This window comes from Mustela nivalis, assembly GCF_964662115.1.
Source record: "Mustela nivalis genome assembly, contig: HAP1_SCAFFOLD_1488, whole genome shotgun sequence".
Lineage (NCBI taxonomy): Eukaryota > Metazoa > Chordata > Mammalia > Carnivora > Mustelidae > Mustela > Mustela nivalis.
Genome location: NW_028135176.1, coordinates 78472 through 96308, shown reverse-complemented (window position 1 = coordinate 96308; position 17837 = coordinate 78472). Strand labels below are relative to the sequence as shown.

Here is a 17837-nt window from a genome sequence, read left to right as displayed (position 1 = left end):
TCTATTTTTCTCAAGGCTTATAATAATGTTTAAGAGAGACATAGCCCGTCAGACTTTCACATCAGCTGGCTGAGTATCATCAATTACAGACAGAGAACTGTTCACCTTCTGTGAAAATTTTTCACATTCATTTAAAATGTCATCTAAAGGCAAATTGTTCTTAAGGAAACTTTCGTTTCTCCTGACTTCCCTTATTTTTATAGTTTCATGTATTTCAACAGATTTTTTTCATATTCTATGAACAACATTAATGGCCAAATAACACTTCTGTTGTTTAGCTAGTTATGTAGCAAAATACGGTTGTGCCAAAAAAAAACAAGTTAAATCTGGTACTGCTTTGATCGTTAAATAGATACGTCACTATTACTCCTTATCGTGATGTGTTTGTGCCAACCTGGTTTTGCCTTTAGGTTGGCATGGACAAAGCCCTCAATCAACTTTCTGTGCCTTTGGGACAGTTACGAGAAGTTCTGGTAAGTCCCCAATTAATGAAAACAGTCTGCTGTGACGCCTGTTGTCCTCGTCGGCTTTTCTCTAAGAATTCTTTTCATCTGTTAGTTTGGTGGTACTGGTGGTTGTATTTTAACGGTTCATGATTATAATATTCACCTTCAGAAGAGTTGTAAATGATTTCGTTTTTGCATATGCTAAAAACCTAAAAAAACATGTTCGATTTGAAGAAGACATATTCTCAGAGTAGACAACCTTAAAATGTCAGGAGAGAGGAAGCATATTTCCAAATTCAACTTATTAATGCCACTTTGGTCATATGTAAGTGGTTTCTAACTTACGAATGACTTGTATTTTAACAGTTTGTAATCTTGTAAATATCCCCCCCCACCCCACGTAATCTACGTGTGGTTAGGTTCCTGGGCTGATCTACAAAAACTGTGTAATCCCTAATGGAACTGAAGGATAATATAAATAAAATGTAATACTTAATAAATGTTACATTTGCATGTTCTCTCAGAAAAATCTCTGTTGTGGGAATGGGACTCCCCACCTCTAAGCCATTGGGAATAGGAACTCCACCTGGGTGAACAGTGGAGGGGCAGTTGTGGCATCACTTCTTACAGAAAACTGTGCTGCCCTGTCTCCCCTCCTGCCCCCCCCCCCGTCTGTGTCTGGTGCCCTGACTTACGGCCTCTGTCCATTCTGATGCCCTGTCGTAAACTTGTCATAAACGACACCATCCTTCCTTGTGTGTCTCCTCTAGCTTGAGTGGCCTCTTGCGTCCCTCCCCTAAGACAGTGCCTGCATCCTAGAGAGAATATAAGGAGAACATAATTTAAGTGAAGACACAGTACATGGTTAGAACCAAGAAAAATGCGGAGTAATGGAAATATCAGTGCTGAGAAGCCTAGGGGAGGGGCAGGCAGGAAAGAGTTCGTGAAACAGGTAAAAATCTTGAGTTGTGCCTTGAGGTAGCCAATACTTTCCATGGCTTATGTCTCATTTGAATTTTACAAAATCTTGTTAAAGATACTTTTCCTTGGAATGGAAGGGATTTTCATGGTCCGCTGTTGGATTCCACACCAGCCGCTGTGGGGCTCTCCCACTGCCTCCTTGGTGTGCCTCTTCCTCCCGGGGCCTCATAGTGGTGTTGTTTCCCAAGCCTAGCCTTCCTTTGGCCTCCCACTCTTCTCTCGAACCCCCTTCCTGGAGGCAGATTTGCTCTACTCACACAGGCTCCCGTCCCGCCTCACCCCCTGCCATCACCGTATCCCCTCCCTTTTCCATGGCCTGTTTTTATGGCCACTTTGGTCCTGCTCAGCCACAGGCCTGACCTGCCTTTCTGGTCCCAACTCTGAAGCTGTTCTGTGAGATTCTCAGACCACTGAGGGATACGACTATATCTGTCTTCATTGCATCCCTGTAGGCTGCCACAATACTGACGTCCAGGAGGTGTTTCATAATGTTGATGGAGTGAATTAATTCACCTTCCTGTGGAATTTTTGTGATATGCCTACTTCATTCTAGTTGTTTCTGTTAACCTTTGTTTTGGCCCTAATTCCTAATTATCTCTTTATTCATTAGCTTCTGGACATGTTTCTCTACCTCTGTGCTCTGCCTTTTTCTGGTCTTCTGTTCTTCATTCTTGATTCCTGGTATTTCCATACCCACATTTCATCATCATGCAACAGTGCTTTGACATTCTTTCGTTCTCCAAAATATGCAGAATCTAAAGACTTCATCTCAGTGAAGTTGGCCCTCCATTCCTATTTCTACTTCTCTCCAGAAGGAAGCCTGCAGTGCACATGGCTGTGTGCCTGTCTGACCCTGCCCCTGAGTGTGTGTGCACTTACATCTGCTCCCCATCCCCTCCCCACCTCGGCAGCTGTGTACACATGGCTTTCAGAGTCCGATTCGAGCCCCGTCGCATTTCCAGACTCTCCTGTACTTTGCTTCATATTATCTGTTCTCCATTCTAAGCCCCCTCATCCCCATAACTTTCACTGTATATGTCATTCTTCTTCTGGCCATGCGACCCTGCCTTCGTGTCATTATGCCCCCAGGTCATGAGTCCCCTCAACAGTAACTGTGTCTGGTATATCATGTTTTTTTTTTTTCTTGTCAATATCTGCATAGTACTGGTGCACAGGTATTAATTTCTGTGGAATTGAATGAGATATAGGAAATTGATAATGTGACAAAACAATGTCTGTAATACATTTTCTTTATTATTCTTTTAAAGAGTCTCAGGTCATCAGTCAGTGAAGGAATTCGGGCAGTAGATGAACGAATGTGTAAACAAGAGGACATAAGGAAGAAAAAGGTACCCTCCAGTAGATTTCTTATGCTGCATGCCAGTTGAAGCCCTCTCCTCTTGTCTCCGCGAACTTGTCAGCACTATTCAGCTTTTTTTCTTTTTTTTTTAAATTTAGCTTTTTTTCAAAGCTCTCACGCATGTGCATTTTATGCATTATGTCACGTTATCTACCTGAAATAAGAAGACAGAATTTCAGAGGTACCCACACGATCTCAAGATCACCCACTTCCAGAACAAGAAACAGTGATAACTGTTGTCGGTGCAGCGCTTGACAGTTAACGACTGTATAAATTGTCAGCGGCCCTGTAAAGAAAATAGGCCTATATTAGAGACTAGGGGAGAAGTGGGCTTTCCAAAGCAAACTCAGGATTCTGCCGTAGGTTTGCTGTTATTTTCTGATCCTGTGTTCTTTATGTTCTGGTGTTCACTTTAATTTTTTCAATTCCCAGTAGTTAGCATGCGGTGTTGGCTTAGTTTCAGGTGTGTGAGACAGGCAACGGCTCTGTACATCTGAGGGCTCACCCCGGGAGTGTGCCCCTTAGTGCTATCTCCAGTTCCAAGTGTCCCCGATATCATTCATGATCATAACGATGTAGGGGCACAGCGGGCATTGGGAGTCTGGGCTTCTGACTCTCGCCTGCTGCTCTGTACAATGTTTTCTATGTGTATTATTAGCATATTTGTTAAAATCTCAGTGGGGAGAAGCCTGTTTGAGGGACCTTCTGTTTAATTCACCTCTGGATCTCCTCACAGCTTTTGTCCAAAGAATGCTTGTCGTGCGCTTCCAGACAAAACAGTAAGCTTTGTGAGAGCAGGGTGTATTTCTTGCTTTATTTTCTCGTGCCCCCCCCACCCCCCGTCGGAATGAATATTGAGCTCCCAGGGGTGTTCATTATTATTATTATTTATTGAATGGATGACTTTGTATTTTTTTGTTCTTTAAGGATGAGAGTTTTCATAATGTCCCTCAACCTCTTTGATAATATTTGTAGTGTAAAAGGTCTTTAATGATTTGGTGCTTGGGCATATAGGTATATGAGGGCCAGTACAATCGGAAGCCAAAGTTAAAACATGAATAAAGGGCCATAAGAAAACAAATGGAGAGGCGCCTGGTGGCTCAGTTGGTTAAACGTCCGACTCTTGATTTTGGCTCAGGTCATGATCTCAGGATCATGTGATTGAGCCCCGCATTGAGCTCTGTGCTCAGCAGGATGTCTGCTCGAGATTCTCTCTCTCCCTCTGCCCCTCCCCTGCACGCGCACATGCAGTCTCTCTCTCTCTCAAATAAACAAATCTTTTTTAAAAAAATAGGAAAGAAATGCCCATAGAAAGATTCAGGATGGGGAAAAAAGAAATAAGAGTATAGAATATGAGAAAGCAAAGTCTAGGGTTTTTTTTTTTTTTTCCTCTATAAACTTGCAATAGAATATGGAAGTATGCTTATTCTAGAACTAAGATTTGCATTCTTGAGAATTCTGTGTTTCATAGAAATATTCAAAATATAGCATGCCCTATATATTTGAAGTTAACTTTTGGTCTTATATTTTCCTGCATTTAGCATGGGAAATAAAGATGATTAAGAGTAAAGATGGTGACGTTTTTTGTTTGCTTAATTTTTATTTTTATAGATGTGTGTGTTGAGGCTTATACAAGTTATTTGATCAGTTGAAAAGATTGAAAAAATCTTAAATTCACAAAGTTCGAAAGAAACCTCTGCACTAGAAGCAAGCAGGTAAGCATTTTTTTTTTTTAACTAAGTAGCACATAAATTAATACTTCACATCCAATCTAATTAGGCGGGGACAGCTTAGTTAGAATTCATTTCTGAACAAGAAGAAAATCCAGGTTTGTGGCTAGAATGTAGCTCCAGGAGAGTGGAGAGCATGAAATGGTGAAATCTATAACACGTTCCTATAAACCCTTTGGTTATAGACCACAGTTCCAACACGTCATTATGCTTGCAGTGTAAAAGTATATTTGGAATCACCTTCCCTGAGGACTAGCAAAGTCCTGTTGATCTTTAAGGCATACCTACCATTCATCTTGGTTTTTCTCCATCTCATTTTTTTTCCTAGACATGCCCAGAGTATTACCATTGATGTATTTTGCACCAGCATTATATTATTATGAAACAGTATAGGACATATCCAGTTGAAATTTACAAACAGGAAAGAAAAAACTTATGAAATAGGAAAAAGATGATGGCTCTCTTTGTTATACTGTGATTGTCTTGTTCCCTTCCTGGTGTGAATTTTCAATCAGCCAGGGTAGATGAGTGACTCAGAAAATGAGTAGTTAGGTCCTGTCAGCACTGTGAGACGCACAGTGGTGCAGTGGGAGTAGCCGGGGCTGGTCCTACACATACCAGCTGGGCTGCCTGCGTCAAGGTCGCCTGGTGCCCTGAGTGCTCTGTTGTGTGACGCTAACAGTCCCTCCCCTTGCAGGCGGAGTTAGGTTTCTAAATTTTAGGAATTAAGGTTTTAGATTTGGAAGGAACTTGAGAGACCATATGCTCCACATGTCTCATGATGGAGATTAAGAACGGACACATCCCAAAGGAAGCGATTCTCTGGTCCTAGGTCTCTGTCCCCTTTCACATCAAGGCATTCAACTAAGTGGTCAGCCTCCACTGTGCTTGTGTCTCTAGCCCGTTGCACTCGTGCTTCTGCCCCATTCGTCCACACTTAGCAGACAGTCTGCACGCGGCCCTTCTGCAGCCCGTGTGTCTCCAGCGGCTCTGCTTCACTGCGGCCCTTGGCAGCGCCTGCAGCCCCTCCAGCCCCTCCAGCCATGTCCACGTTCGGCCCCTGGAGAGCTGGCCCTCCAGTGTTCTTCCCGTCTTTGCTGTTGCTGCTGTGCTCCTCGGATAGAAACACCTCAGTGAGCTCTGTGTCTACAATCCTGTCCCTTTGCAACACTGTCCTTGATAAACAGACATTGTGCGCTTTCTTGCTCAGAATTACCTTGGAGGACTTTTTTCTCCAGAAGAGCAGCTCTGAGCTCTAGAGTCAGGAAAGCCAGAGCAGCGTCAGCGCACAGTAAATCCATCATGCTCTGCCAGGCCCAGAAATGCCGAGAAAAGGATAAATAGGAAATGCGCATGGGATCAGTCAGTAGAGGTTGGGATTAGGCTTCGGCACTGTTCGTGCCAAGCGCTTGCCTTCCCTCCACACCAGTTCTGATGCTCTGGGACGGGGCACACCATGGCAGGTCTCCAGAGATTTTGGGTTTTCTTACAGTGTGTTTCCTCACTACCTGACTGCCCATCCTCAGATGTGGGATGCCTCATAGAGCCCAGCAGGGGCTTTGGGGCCTTTGTTGTGTTTTTTTTTTTCTTTCACTGTTCGACTTCCTTTTGAATGGGGTTAATGCTTTCTAATGTGGGGGGCAAGAGGAAAGTGTATCCAGTCCACTTGATGGCAGATGCACTGTGAGTGATTTCTCACCAGCTCCCGGAGCACCGAGCTTGCTCTTTCTGCCGTTGGGTAAATTTAAACTTGGAGTCCACTGCTCTGAGCAATTTCCCAGGTTGCTGCTAGGCGGTCAGTTTTAGCTGATTGAGGACACAGCAGTAGTTGGTACTGGGGAGGTACTTGGGAGGGAGAATGAGGCAGGCAGAGAAGATGAGGGGGCTTCGGGTATGAACGGTAGGACAGGGCAAGAGAGAGGAGGGGGTTAGAGAATGGGAGAAGAAGGGAGAAGAAGGGCACGAATGGGAGAGCCCGAGGAACGTGGAGGAATCATGCAGTTGTACCCACACTGACCTAAAATAGCTCCATCCCCTTGCCTGGGCCCTGTGGCCCGGGCCAGGCTGCGTCGGTGGCTTCTACGACCTCCCCGCTCCTCACCCCTTGCACTGGGGCCTGCTGCACAGACAGTTTGTCATGAAAATTGATGGCGTTCAGGTGCAGGTGCCTGAGCGCTGTAAGGCATGGGGGGCGGTGGGGGTGGCAGGTTTTAACTTTGGGAATTACATTTCTCTAATTGTCTCTACTAGCCCTCTCTGGACTAGACAGATTTTGGAGAGAATTGCCACAGAATTTAACCAGTTACACTTTCATGCTGTTCAGAGCAAAGGCATGCCTCTTCTGGACAAAGTAAGACCAGCAAGTGTTGGTTTCGATTTTCAATTTGCTGTTTGCGAATTTCCTGGATGATTTTGGTTTGACCTAGCATTGCCCCTGATAATTGCTACTCTACAGGATTTTGAAGCTAGCTTTGAATTTTTTTTTTTCAGTGTCTCCTGCTTGGGACCCTGCTTCCATTATGTCACACTAGATAGATTTTGTGTAAAGACACAAGCGTAGTCTCCAAACTATGCAAGTAAAATTAATTCTGAATTTCATGTAACTTGACACATCATATGATGTAGTCAGAGTTCATTTATCCAAAGCCCTTGACTGGGTTTAAATGCACGTTTGTCAGATTTACTCCGTAGCTTAAGAGGCAAATAACTTTTTGTCATTCCGTAATTGTCTAAACTTCACTTTGATGAAGCCGACTTACTTTCAAAGAAATCATAGGGAGGGGACGCCTCAGTGGCTCAGTCAGTTAAGCCACTGCCTCTGGCTTAGGTCATGATCCCAGGGTCCTGGGATCGAGTCCCACCTTGGGCTCCTTGCTTGGCAGGAAGCCTGCTTCTCTTTCTGCCTGTGTCTCCTTGTGTGCTTGTGCTCTCTCTTGACAAATAAATAAATAAAAACCTTTAAAAAAAAAAGAAAGAAAGCAATCATGGGGAGAAGAGATTCATTGTTATTCTCTAGGAAATGTTGGGATTTTAATCTTACATATATTCTGGTAGAATTAGAGGCTCGCTTTATATATATAACACATATGTATATAAATTATACACATATATTTGAGCTTTTAGAAACTGTGGTGCCTGGACCTTCTTTCCTGGTCTCTCTGTTCTTGCAGCGTATAGCCCACATTACGGCCATGCTGCAGCAGTCCCTGGGAGGCCTGCTGCTAGAACAGCTTCAGACTTCCAATGTGGACATCATACGGCACTGCCTCCAGACTTACGCTACAATTGACAAGACACGGGATGCAGAGGCGTTAGTCGGTCAAGTACTGGTGAAACCGTACATGGATGAGGTTTGTGCCCCCATGCACCTCATTCCACAAACACAGAGCATCTAATCTGGCTTCGTTTCTTGACTGGGTGCGAGAGAGCTCAGGGCTCTTCCTTGAAGATGCTCTTAGTTCCTGCTCTTCTGGTTGTAAGAAAAGGTTGGTCCCGCTTGGTGCCCATCAGCATGGCAGGAATCAGGCATGTGCTCTGGTCTCTTACAGTGATGCCATAACTCAGGGATCATCTTAATTTAGTAGGGGTGAGGGACTTGCCTAGGAAGAAGGTACAGATCAGAACATTTTCAGGTCAATTTCCATTTCCATAAGTTATACGTTAATGAAGTTGCCGAAAAGCATGACTCCACCAAGGTGCCCATGCCCACTGGAGGAGCTGGAAGACAGCTCTGTGCGCAGGGAAAGTCTGTGAAGGGAAGCGTCTTCGCAGAATTGATGTGGCCTAAGTCTTGAAGACCATGGGGGGCGTGCCTGGGTGGCTCAGTGGGTTAAGCCGCTGCCTTCGGCTCAGGTCATGATCTCAGGGTCCTGGGATCAAGTCCCGCATCGGGCTCTCTGCTCAGCAGGGAGCCTGCTTCTCTCTCTCTCTCTGCCTGCCTCTCCAACTACTTGTGATTTCTCTCTGTCAAATAAATAAATAAAATCTTAAAAAAAAAAAAAAAAGAAGACCATGGGGGAGTTTGCCAGGCTAGGAAGGTGGGAGGGAGGGAATATTCAAAGATAAAGGGCTTTGAAGAGCGAGTTAGTGGGGTAGTACCTTAAGTCCAGAACTTGGTTACCCAGTGTTCTTGACCTTTAAGGATACAGTTAAATACAGGGAGTCAGTGTATCCTGCCTCTGAGCGGCCGGAGTATGGGCTGCACCATGTGAGGCCGCCAGCAATCAGCAGCTTCCAACTTAGCGTCGGTTTCATCTAGTTCAAGCTGACAGAAGTCATGAAGCCAGTCTCAGCGTTTGAGGGCTTTCTTCCAGTCACCTGCCAGTGCGAGTGTTCTTTCTGTCTGGTAAGTATAAAGCTACCCACCATGACTTCAGGATGAAAGGCTTCCAGTTTTAAAACGAGACAGTATCCCAGTGATAGAAGTGAAATTGAAGGATTAATTTCAGAAATCTTCTCAGCTTCATTAAGACTACTAAAAGTAAATGATCTGTCAGTTCTTTGTATGTATCCTATTATAGTTCATAGCTCTCTCTGTGGGGGTGAAAAAGATCACATTATTCTTTGTCACTAAATGAAAATATTTTAGTTATTTAATTTATGCCCTTTTCATTGAACTGAATCTAATATGCTAAATTAGGGAAGTACTTTACGTTTCCGTGTCATTAAATGAACTGTGGCCACGTTTGTATTTTAAGTTTGTATGCTTGTTATTCACCTCCTGCAACTCAGCCTCACCAAAAAAAATTAAATACTAAAGCAAAATAAGATGTGTTTTCTTCCATCACTTTCCATCTCAGCCCTTTCCCTGTTCTGGAGATGGTAGAGGATAAGGCCAGGGTGAAGATGGTACAGAGCTGTTGTCTGCAGATACAGTATTTCGCTTTTAAGCTCAGAAGGGAAGCAGATGAGTGTGTGTGATGTTTTAGCTTCAGGCCAGTCTCTGTCCCTCAGCCTCTGTGTCCCCCAGGGTTGGAGCAGTATTCCCAAATCCCGGGACCTAGATTTTCATGCCATTGTTACTTACCTCCTATTTAGAAAGCATACTGAGTGGGGAGGAGGAAGGACGAAGTGCATTTTTAAGGTTTACACGATTCTTTTCTCTGTAGTGTATAGTTCATACTTCTCTTTTAGGTGCTTTAAAAACAAACAAAAACACAAACAAACAAACAAACAAATAAAAATAAAACGCTCTTCCTTCTGCTAGGTGATTGTAGAGCAGATCGTTGAGTCTCATCCAGACGGCCTGAAGATCATGTATGCTAATAAGCTCCTGGAGTTCGTTCCTCACCACTGCCACCTTCTTCGAGAGGTCACAAGAGGAGCCATCTCAAGGTGACATAAAATGCTGTGTATGCACCTGAGCTCAGTTTAGTGACCACCTGTCACCTCCTCATGTGCCGCTGATCCCTGGCTGTCCTGTCTGACCCGGGAACGTGGGAACGTGTGCTCTTCCCTATTTGTTACCAGTGCTGTGAGGCAGGTGTCACTTGCCTGGGTTTACAGGGAAGGGAATGAAGAGTGGGGACGAATCTCAACGGTGACATTTGTGTGACTCCAGAGCCTCTGCTTTTCTCTTGTCTATACTGTCTCCTTAACCAGGCTCAAAATCAAAATTGGTTTCCTTCCATTATTGTGATGTCATCATCGGTCTAGAAATACCAATTCATTTTAATTCAACACGTTTTATACTGATGGCAATTAAAGTCATGAACGGTTTTCCCTCCCTCTCTTATTTCATTTCCATGGCTTTCCAGTTCTGTTTCATGAATATCCCATTACCTTCCACCATCTCCGTCATCCCAGTCCAGACCTTTGTTGCCTTTTGTTCGAGGGTAGCGGGCTCTCCCCACCTGGTCTTCCAGCTCCACCTGTCCCTCTTCATTGCAGCCCTCAGGTGTCCCACCTGCCCAGAGCTCTTCAGCCTTCCTGAGTCGCTCGTCGCTTCTCATCGCCCACAGAAGAGCATCCAGTCTTCCTGGCGTAACCTGTGACCATTGGTGCTTGAGTCCTAGTGGTTCTCCGCTGTAGAACTTTCTACTGTGGAACTTTCCCCCATACCACTATGGTTCCTGGCCAGACAGGAGCACTTGACCTTCCCTAACACACCTGGTACAGAAGATCCCTGACTTCACCTTCGTTCAGTTTATGGTTTTTTGACTTTTTATAATAGTGCAGAAGTGATATGCATTTAGTTTGGATCTTTTCCCAGGCTGGCGATCTACAGTAGGGTCCTCTTTTGTAATGCTGGGCAGGGACAGCGAGCACAGCCCCCAGGCAAACCACGTGATCACGAGGGTCAGCAACCAACACACTTGAACCGTCCTGTTCTGGCTTTCAGTGCAGTGTTCAGTAAGTTACATGAGATACCAGACACTTTATTGTGAAATAGGCTTTGTGTTAGAGGATTTTGCCCAACTGTGCAATACTGTAAGTGTTCTCAAGACATTTAAGTTTGGCGGGGCTAAGCTCTGATGTTCAGTTGCTTAGGTGTTTTCCATGCATTTTCAACTAAAGAGATTTCCAGCTGAACAATGGGTTTATTAGAAGCCGAGGCCGTCATAAGCCGAGGAACATCTGTCTATACTGTGCGCCTCTGTGTTTTCCTTCATTGCTTCCTGTCTCTTATTCCTTTGTCTTTCTGTTGATCTGTCACTCCACATGAAGCTCCAGTCAAATACAACTTCTTTTTTTTTAGGTTATTTATTTATTTACTTATTAGAGAAAGCATAAGCAGAGGGGGAGGCAAAGAGTGAAGCAGGCTCCCCACTGAGCAGGGAGCCCGATGTGGGACTCAATCCCAGGACCCTGAGATCATGACCTGAGCCACCCAGGCGCCCCCAGGCTATGGTTATTTCAAGAAAAAGTCCTATTTGTGAATTCTTCATCTAGTGAAGATGAATTAAAATCAGAAAGTCAACTCTGCCACCTTTAAAAACCCAGGAACAGAAAAAAATTCCACGAGCAGTTATAACCCTATCCACAATAAATCACTTTCAATCCAGTCCTGAAAACTAATACAGAGTAGGAAGAAAGCATTACAGAAAAATTTTGTTTTCATTAATCAAGCTGGAAAATAACGGGCCTTACATGAATGCCCTTTAGGAAGACAGTTCTTATAGTTTTATGTTGATGGAAACTCACATTACATTCGAAATGCATGTTAAAACCATGACTGTAGATTAACTACCACTTTCAGTCGTCAGAAGATGCAAAATGGTCAAGAGTCACCCAAACTGAATCCTGGTTCCTCCTGGAAAATGTGTTCCTAAATATTTTCCCCCTGAACTACTGTGCTCTTTCTGTATCTTACACAGCAGACACTGCGATGCACAAACACATCCAGAAGGCCTTTGAGGGCTGACAGCCTGCTGGAACAATGAGGAATTCACCTGGGTTTCTGCCTTTCTGCCGGGCCCAGAAAGTTCTGGGTAACCCAGGTGACGTGTCATGAGAATACAAGTGTAGCTCACACCATATGTATTATCTCCTCAGGGTAGACACCAAAATCCATGTTTGTATATGAAAATCCGAGATGCGTACAGAAATCAAGAGTGATTCTGTCATCTTGAAAGAAAAACACACTGTTGCGCTGCCACATGCCTCGTTTCTTCTTGAGTGACTGCAGGAAGTAGCGATTGCAGTCAGAAATCTCAGAAAGAAAAATTAGAGTAAGGGCAACACCTGAAGTTTATTCCTGAAAATACTTGGAGAACGACTGTGACCAATAAACCAGGGCTTAGTTCATGAGACTATGTCAATGAGCTTATACCATCCCATGTCCTGGTCAAACCCTCATGTCTGGGAGATGGAGGGACGTCTTCATCTTCCAGAGCTACTCTTAGGGAAAAAGGTGGAGACCATACTGACTGAGTCCCTACTTCAGCAGGAGAGCCAAAAACACCTTGCCCCTCCATAATCCCAAATGAAAATAAACATCTCGGGGCGCCTGGGTGGTTTAAGCTTCTGCCTTTGGCTGGGATCAAGCCCCACGTCGGGCTCTTTGCTCAGCGGGGAGCCCACTTCCCTCCTTCTCTCTCTGCCTACCTCTCTGCCTACTTGTGATCTCTGTCTGTCAAATAAATAAAATAAATAAAATCTTTAAAAAAGAAAAGAAAAGAAACATCTCATTTTACTAGTGTGCAGCAGTGACTATGCAGGAGAAATTATTATTATTTTATTATTAGATGATATATTATTATTATTATTATTATTGTACTATATTGTTAACCTTTTGAATTCGGACACCTAAAATTTTTAATAAAATATGAAGGCCTTTTTTTTTTTAAGATTTTATTTATTTGAAAGACAGAGATCACAAGTAGGCAGAGAGGCAGGCAGAGAGGGGGAAGCAGGCTCCCCACTGAACAGAGAATCCGATGCAGGACTTGATCCCAGGACCCTGGGATCATGACCTGGGCTGAAGGCAAGAGGCTTTAGCCCACTGAGCCACCCAGGCGCCCCATGAAGGCTTTTTTTGTTGTTTTTTTTTTTTAAAGATTTTACCTATTTATTTGACAGAGAGATCACAAGTAGGCAGAGAGGCAGGCAGAGAGAGAGAGAGGAGGAAGCAGGCTCCCCACTGAGCAGAGAGCCCGACATGGGACTTGATCCCAGGACCCTGAGATCATGACCTGAGCCGAAGGCAGCGGCTTAACCCACTGAGCCACCCAGGCGCCCCATGAAGGCTTTTTGTAAAGAACAAAAACTTCAGACTATATCTTTATCCTATCAGTTCCCACTACAACTGGCTTCTGTCTTGGCCAACATTTAGCCATTCAGATAAAGTCCGTATTTAGTGCTTCGTGTGTATGCATGTGTAAAATAAGCGGACAGTCATAAATCTTTAAGATTGTGTATAATAACTGTGAAATAAGGATTCTTGATACACAAGGTCTCGTCTGGGGAAAACAGCTGGAGAACAGTATGCAGTTTTCAAATGACGAAGGGGAAATATGCATTCGGTTATGAAAAAGGGAAGGAGAACAAGACCAAATATTAATAAAAGGGAAAAAAGCTTTTTCTGCCATCTTTCCGTGCTGCAGTAACAGTGTGAACAAATGTCCCACAGATGCCCTCAAGAACATTAACACTGCTGAAAGGGGGGGCGAAGGCCAGGTTCTTAGGAGGCCCTGCACCAAAGTCATCGTCCCGTTTCCTCACTGTGATGACGAAGCATGAGTACATTGGCAAATTTGAAATTATTGATGACCACAGAGCTGGGAAAACTGCTGTGTACCTCACGGGCAAGTTAAACAAGTGTGGCATGACCAGCCCTAGACTTGTATAACTGAAAGATCTAGAAAAGTGGCAGAATATTTCCATCCCCTCAGTTTGGTTTCACTGCATGGAAAAATTCTTCTGGCATCATGCACCATGAAGAAGGAAGAATCCAGGCAGGAGGGAAAATCCTGGGATTCCTTTTTCCTAGAAATATAATATACATGGCACGTGAAATGCCTCAATGGGAAAAAAAAAAAAAAGGAAAATAAATTACAGTCAACTAATGTTTGACAAGGGTGCCAAACAATTCAATGGGGGTAAGAACAGTATTTTACTCCCAAGCAGCCACATGCAAATAATAAAACAGGTGTCCTGCCTCACACCATACAGAGAAAATAACCCAAAATGCATCAAAGACATAAATGTAAGCATTAAAATGATAAAGTTCGGGATGCCTGGGTAGCTCAGTTGGTTGGACGGCTGCCTTCTGCTCAGGTCATGATCCCGGAGTTTCCGGATTGAGTCCTGCATCAGGCTCCAAGCTCCACAGGGAGTCTGCTTCTCCCTCTGACCTTCTCCTCGCTCATGCTCTCTCTCATTGTCTCTTTCTCAAATAAATAAAATCTTTTAAAAAATAAAAATAAAGTAAAATGATAAAGTTTTCAGAAGAAAACACAAAGGTAAATGTTAGTGGTCTTGAATCTAACAACGGCTCCTCAGCCAAACACCAAAGTACAAGCAACTTAAAAAAAATAATAAACAAATAAATGGGACTCAACCAAAATATCCCAGTTTTGTGCTTCCAAGGACCCCATTGACAAAGTCAAAAGACAAGCCACTAAATGGGAGAAAATATTTGCAGGTCATATATAAGGAACATGCATTCAGACTGTGTGAAGAATTCTTACAACTCAAATAAAAAGACAACCAAGTTAAGAAATGAGCAAAGAGGGGCGCCTGGGTGGCTCAGCGGGTTAAGCTGCTGCCTTCCGCTCAGGTCTTGAACTCGGAGTCCTGGGATCGAGCCCCGTTCTTTCTGCTCAGCAGGGAGCCTGCTTCTTCCTCTCTCTCTGCCTGCCTCTCTGCCTGCTTGTGATCTCTCTCAATAAATCTCTCTGAAATAAATAAATAAAATCTCTTAAAAAATGAGCAAAGAACTTGAATATACATTTCTCTAATATTCAAATGTATACATTAATATATAAATGTATATATAAATATATTTTACATGATCATATATTTATATAAACATATTTATGTAAGTATATTTACATTCTTAAATATGTATTTAAATATAAATAAAATATGAAATATATATATTTAAAGATACATATAAGGTATATATAAAATATATGGGACAATAAGCACGTGAAAATATGCTCAACATCACTAATCATTCGGGAAATGCAAATCAAAACCATGGTGAGATACCACCTCCCACCCACGTGGATGGCTACTATCAAAAACCCCAAAAGCAGGTGTTGGAAGGATGTGAAGAGCTGGAACCTGGAAATTGCTGGTGGGCTTGGAAAATGGCGCAGCCACATTAGAAATGGTTTAGTAGCTCCTCAAAATGCAGAACACAGAGTTGCCATATGACACACCAATATCACTCCTGTGTATAGAGCCAAGAAAAAAACTATGCCCACACAAAAACTTGTGCATGAAGGTTTAGGGTTTATTCGTAATAGTGAAAAGGTGAGAACAACCCTGATGTTCATCAACTGATGAAGAGATAAATAAAATGTGATCCATCCAGCCTGTGGAATATTATTCAGCCTTGAAAAGGAATAGAATTTTGATATGTGCCACGACACAGAGGAGCCTTGAAAACATTCTGCTGATTGAGAGAAGTCAGTCACAGAATACCACATATTGCATAATTTGATTTATATGGAATTTCCAGAATAGCTAAATCTACAGAGACCGAAAGTAGATTAGCGGTTGCCTAAGACTGGTGGTGATGGCTAAAGTTGTCTTTTGAGGATGATGAAAATGTGTAGGTAGTTCAGTATAGTATAGTTAAATATAGTGAAAGCCATTAAATTGTCCACATTAGATGGTGAGTGGTATGGCCTGTGAATTATATCTCAATTAAGCTGTCATCGAAAAATGCAAAGAACTTCTATATTTATCAAGTACAAAAAGAATGAACTTGATTAAAAACATCAAAAATGGGGAAAATAAAAACAAAATAAGATGGGAGGAATAAAATTATGACTGTTTATCATTAATTTAAATGTGTACAGACTGACTTTTTCTATTAAAGCGCCTATCAGGAGGTTACAGATCCACGCTGTTCAAGAAACATACTTAAAATGCAAAAGGGATTGAGAATGTATCAGGTGAGGAGATACCATGCAAAAGAGAAAGCCGGAATGGCAAAATTCATCGCAGACAAGTTGGGTCTAAAGTTATAGGTACTAAGATGAAGAGGGACATTTTTAAAGGCAGAGTTTGGAAAGAAGATGTAAAAGGTATAAGCAGGTATACATCTAACAACATAATACCTGAAGACTCTAAAAATGCAATAACAAGGTAAAATTTTAGCTTTTCAAATGGGAGTATCTACTAGAAGGAGGGAAAAACAAGGACACACAGAAAATAGACATCCTGGGGCGCCTGGGTGGCTCAGTGGGTTAAAGCCTCTGCCTTCGGCTCAGGTCATGATCCCAGGGTCCTAGGATCGAGCCCCACATCGGTCTCTCTGCTCCGCGGGGAGCCTGCTTCCTCCTCTCTCTCACTCTCTGCCTGCCTCTCTGCCTACTTGTGATCTCTGTCTGTCAAATAAATAAATAAAATCTTTAAAAAGAAAAAGAAAATAGACATCCTTATTTCCCTCGGAAAACATTTCTTTCTTACACCTAAGGAAAGCCATATTTGTAAAGATTAATTGCATACTAGGCAACAAAGGAAACCTTTACAAGCCTTCCAAATTAAAGATTTAAAGAACAGTTCTTTGATCACAATCCAGTAGAATCAGAATTAGATAACCTGGTAACAAAAAATTGAAACTACATACAAGTTAAGAAATACAGTCTTCAGTCAAAGAAGAAATCATAAGACGACTGAAGAAAATCTTGAAAGCAATGGAAAGGAGACTATTTCATACCAAAACTTACAGAAGACACCAGAAGTTATACTCTAAGGAGACTTTAGTGTCAAATGTCTTCAATTTCAAACATTTTTTTAAATAAAAGAAAGTACTCATTTAAACCCATCAGAAAAGGGCAGCTCAATCCAAAGAAAGGAAGTAGTTATAATAAAGATAAATTTTTAAACTAATAAAAAATATCAGGGGCAAATAAACTCAAAGTTGTTTCTATGAAAGACTAATGAAATAATAATAATTAAAAAAAACTTCACATGCCCTATTAAGGATAAGAGAGGGGGAAGATGGGGTGTGGGAGGAGGTGGGGAGAGGGAAGGGGAATGGGGATAGGGGGGTTTCAGGGAGGAGGGGACAGAGAGAGGGAGAGAGTTGCAAAACAGATAAGGATTGGGAACAGAGATATAAAAGCAAATGCATAATATAAAAGAATCACTAAACTGCAAGGCACTTTATACTAATCAATTTGATAACCTAGAAGAAACGATGATTTCCTAGGAAAACAAAATCATCCAAATGATTCAAGGATGGAAAATTAAGAAGATGAGTTCCAAGATCAGACAGGTTTGCAGCTGGATAACTGTCATTCTACTGTTAAATGGCAACAGGCAATTAAACAATAATAAGTCAATTCACTTGATGAAGCTGAGCACAATTTTAATACCCAAACCTGAGAGGGAGGAACGGGGAAGCTATTAACAAACCTGGCTTAGGACAGATTAGTTAACAGAAACTGAACTAATGTTAGCAAATAACAGAAGTCAGGCCTCTATCAAAGGACTATATCCTGAGACCAACTTGGATTCATTCCAGGAAAATAAAGGGAGCTCAAGACCAGAAAATCAATAAGATTTACCTCATCACTAAATTAACTGTGACAAACTCTTAAGACCATAGCAATAAATGCATTTGATAAAAAAATAAAGGCACCTGATAAAAGGTGAGCAGCCATTCTTTATAAAAATGAAGATAAAAACAGAAGGACGTTA

General features: G+C 42.5%; 1 protein-coding gene across 2 annotated transcripts; it reads left to right on the top strand.

The window, feature by feature from the left end:
- The first annotated feature begins 409 nt into the window (after positions 1-409).
- LOC309857874 (conserved oligomeric Golgi complex subunit 2-like) lies at positions 410-10238 on the top strand. 2 transcript variants are annotated; one of them, XM_082750605.1, is made up of 5 exons: positions 410-473; positions 2696-2776; positions 4399-4502; positions 7688-7867; positions 9724-10238. In XM_082750605.1, exons 4-5 carry the CDS (start codon positions 7709-7711, stop codon positions 9853-9855), a joined length of 291 nt encoding a protein of 96 aa, XP_082606731.1. In that variant the 5' UTR covers positions 410-473; positions 2696-2776; positions 4399-4502; positions 7688-7708; the 3' UTR covers positions 9856-10238. The 2 variants fall into 2 exon arrangements, with proteins under 2 accessions (XP_082606731.1, XP_082606732.1); XM_082750606.1 differs by lacking the exons at positions 4399-4502; positions 7688-7867 and having other exon boundaries at positions 416-473.
- The last annotated feature ends 7599 nt before the right edge of the window (positions 10239-17837 follow it).

Bases quoted from the DNA above. Each gene is read 5' to 3' on its own strand.
- LOC309857874 (XM_082750605.1), top strand. From the start codon at position 7,709: ATGCTGCAGCAGTCCCTGGGAGGCCTGCTGCTAGAACAGCTTCAGACT. The intron at 7,868-9,723 runs GTTTGTGCCCCC...TCCTTCTGCTAG, and splicing joins TGAAACCGTACATGGATGAG to GTGATTGTAGAGCAGATCGT.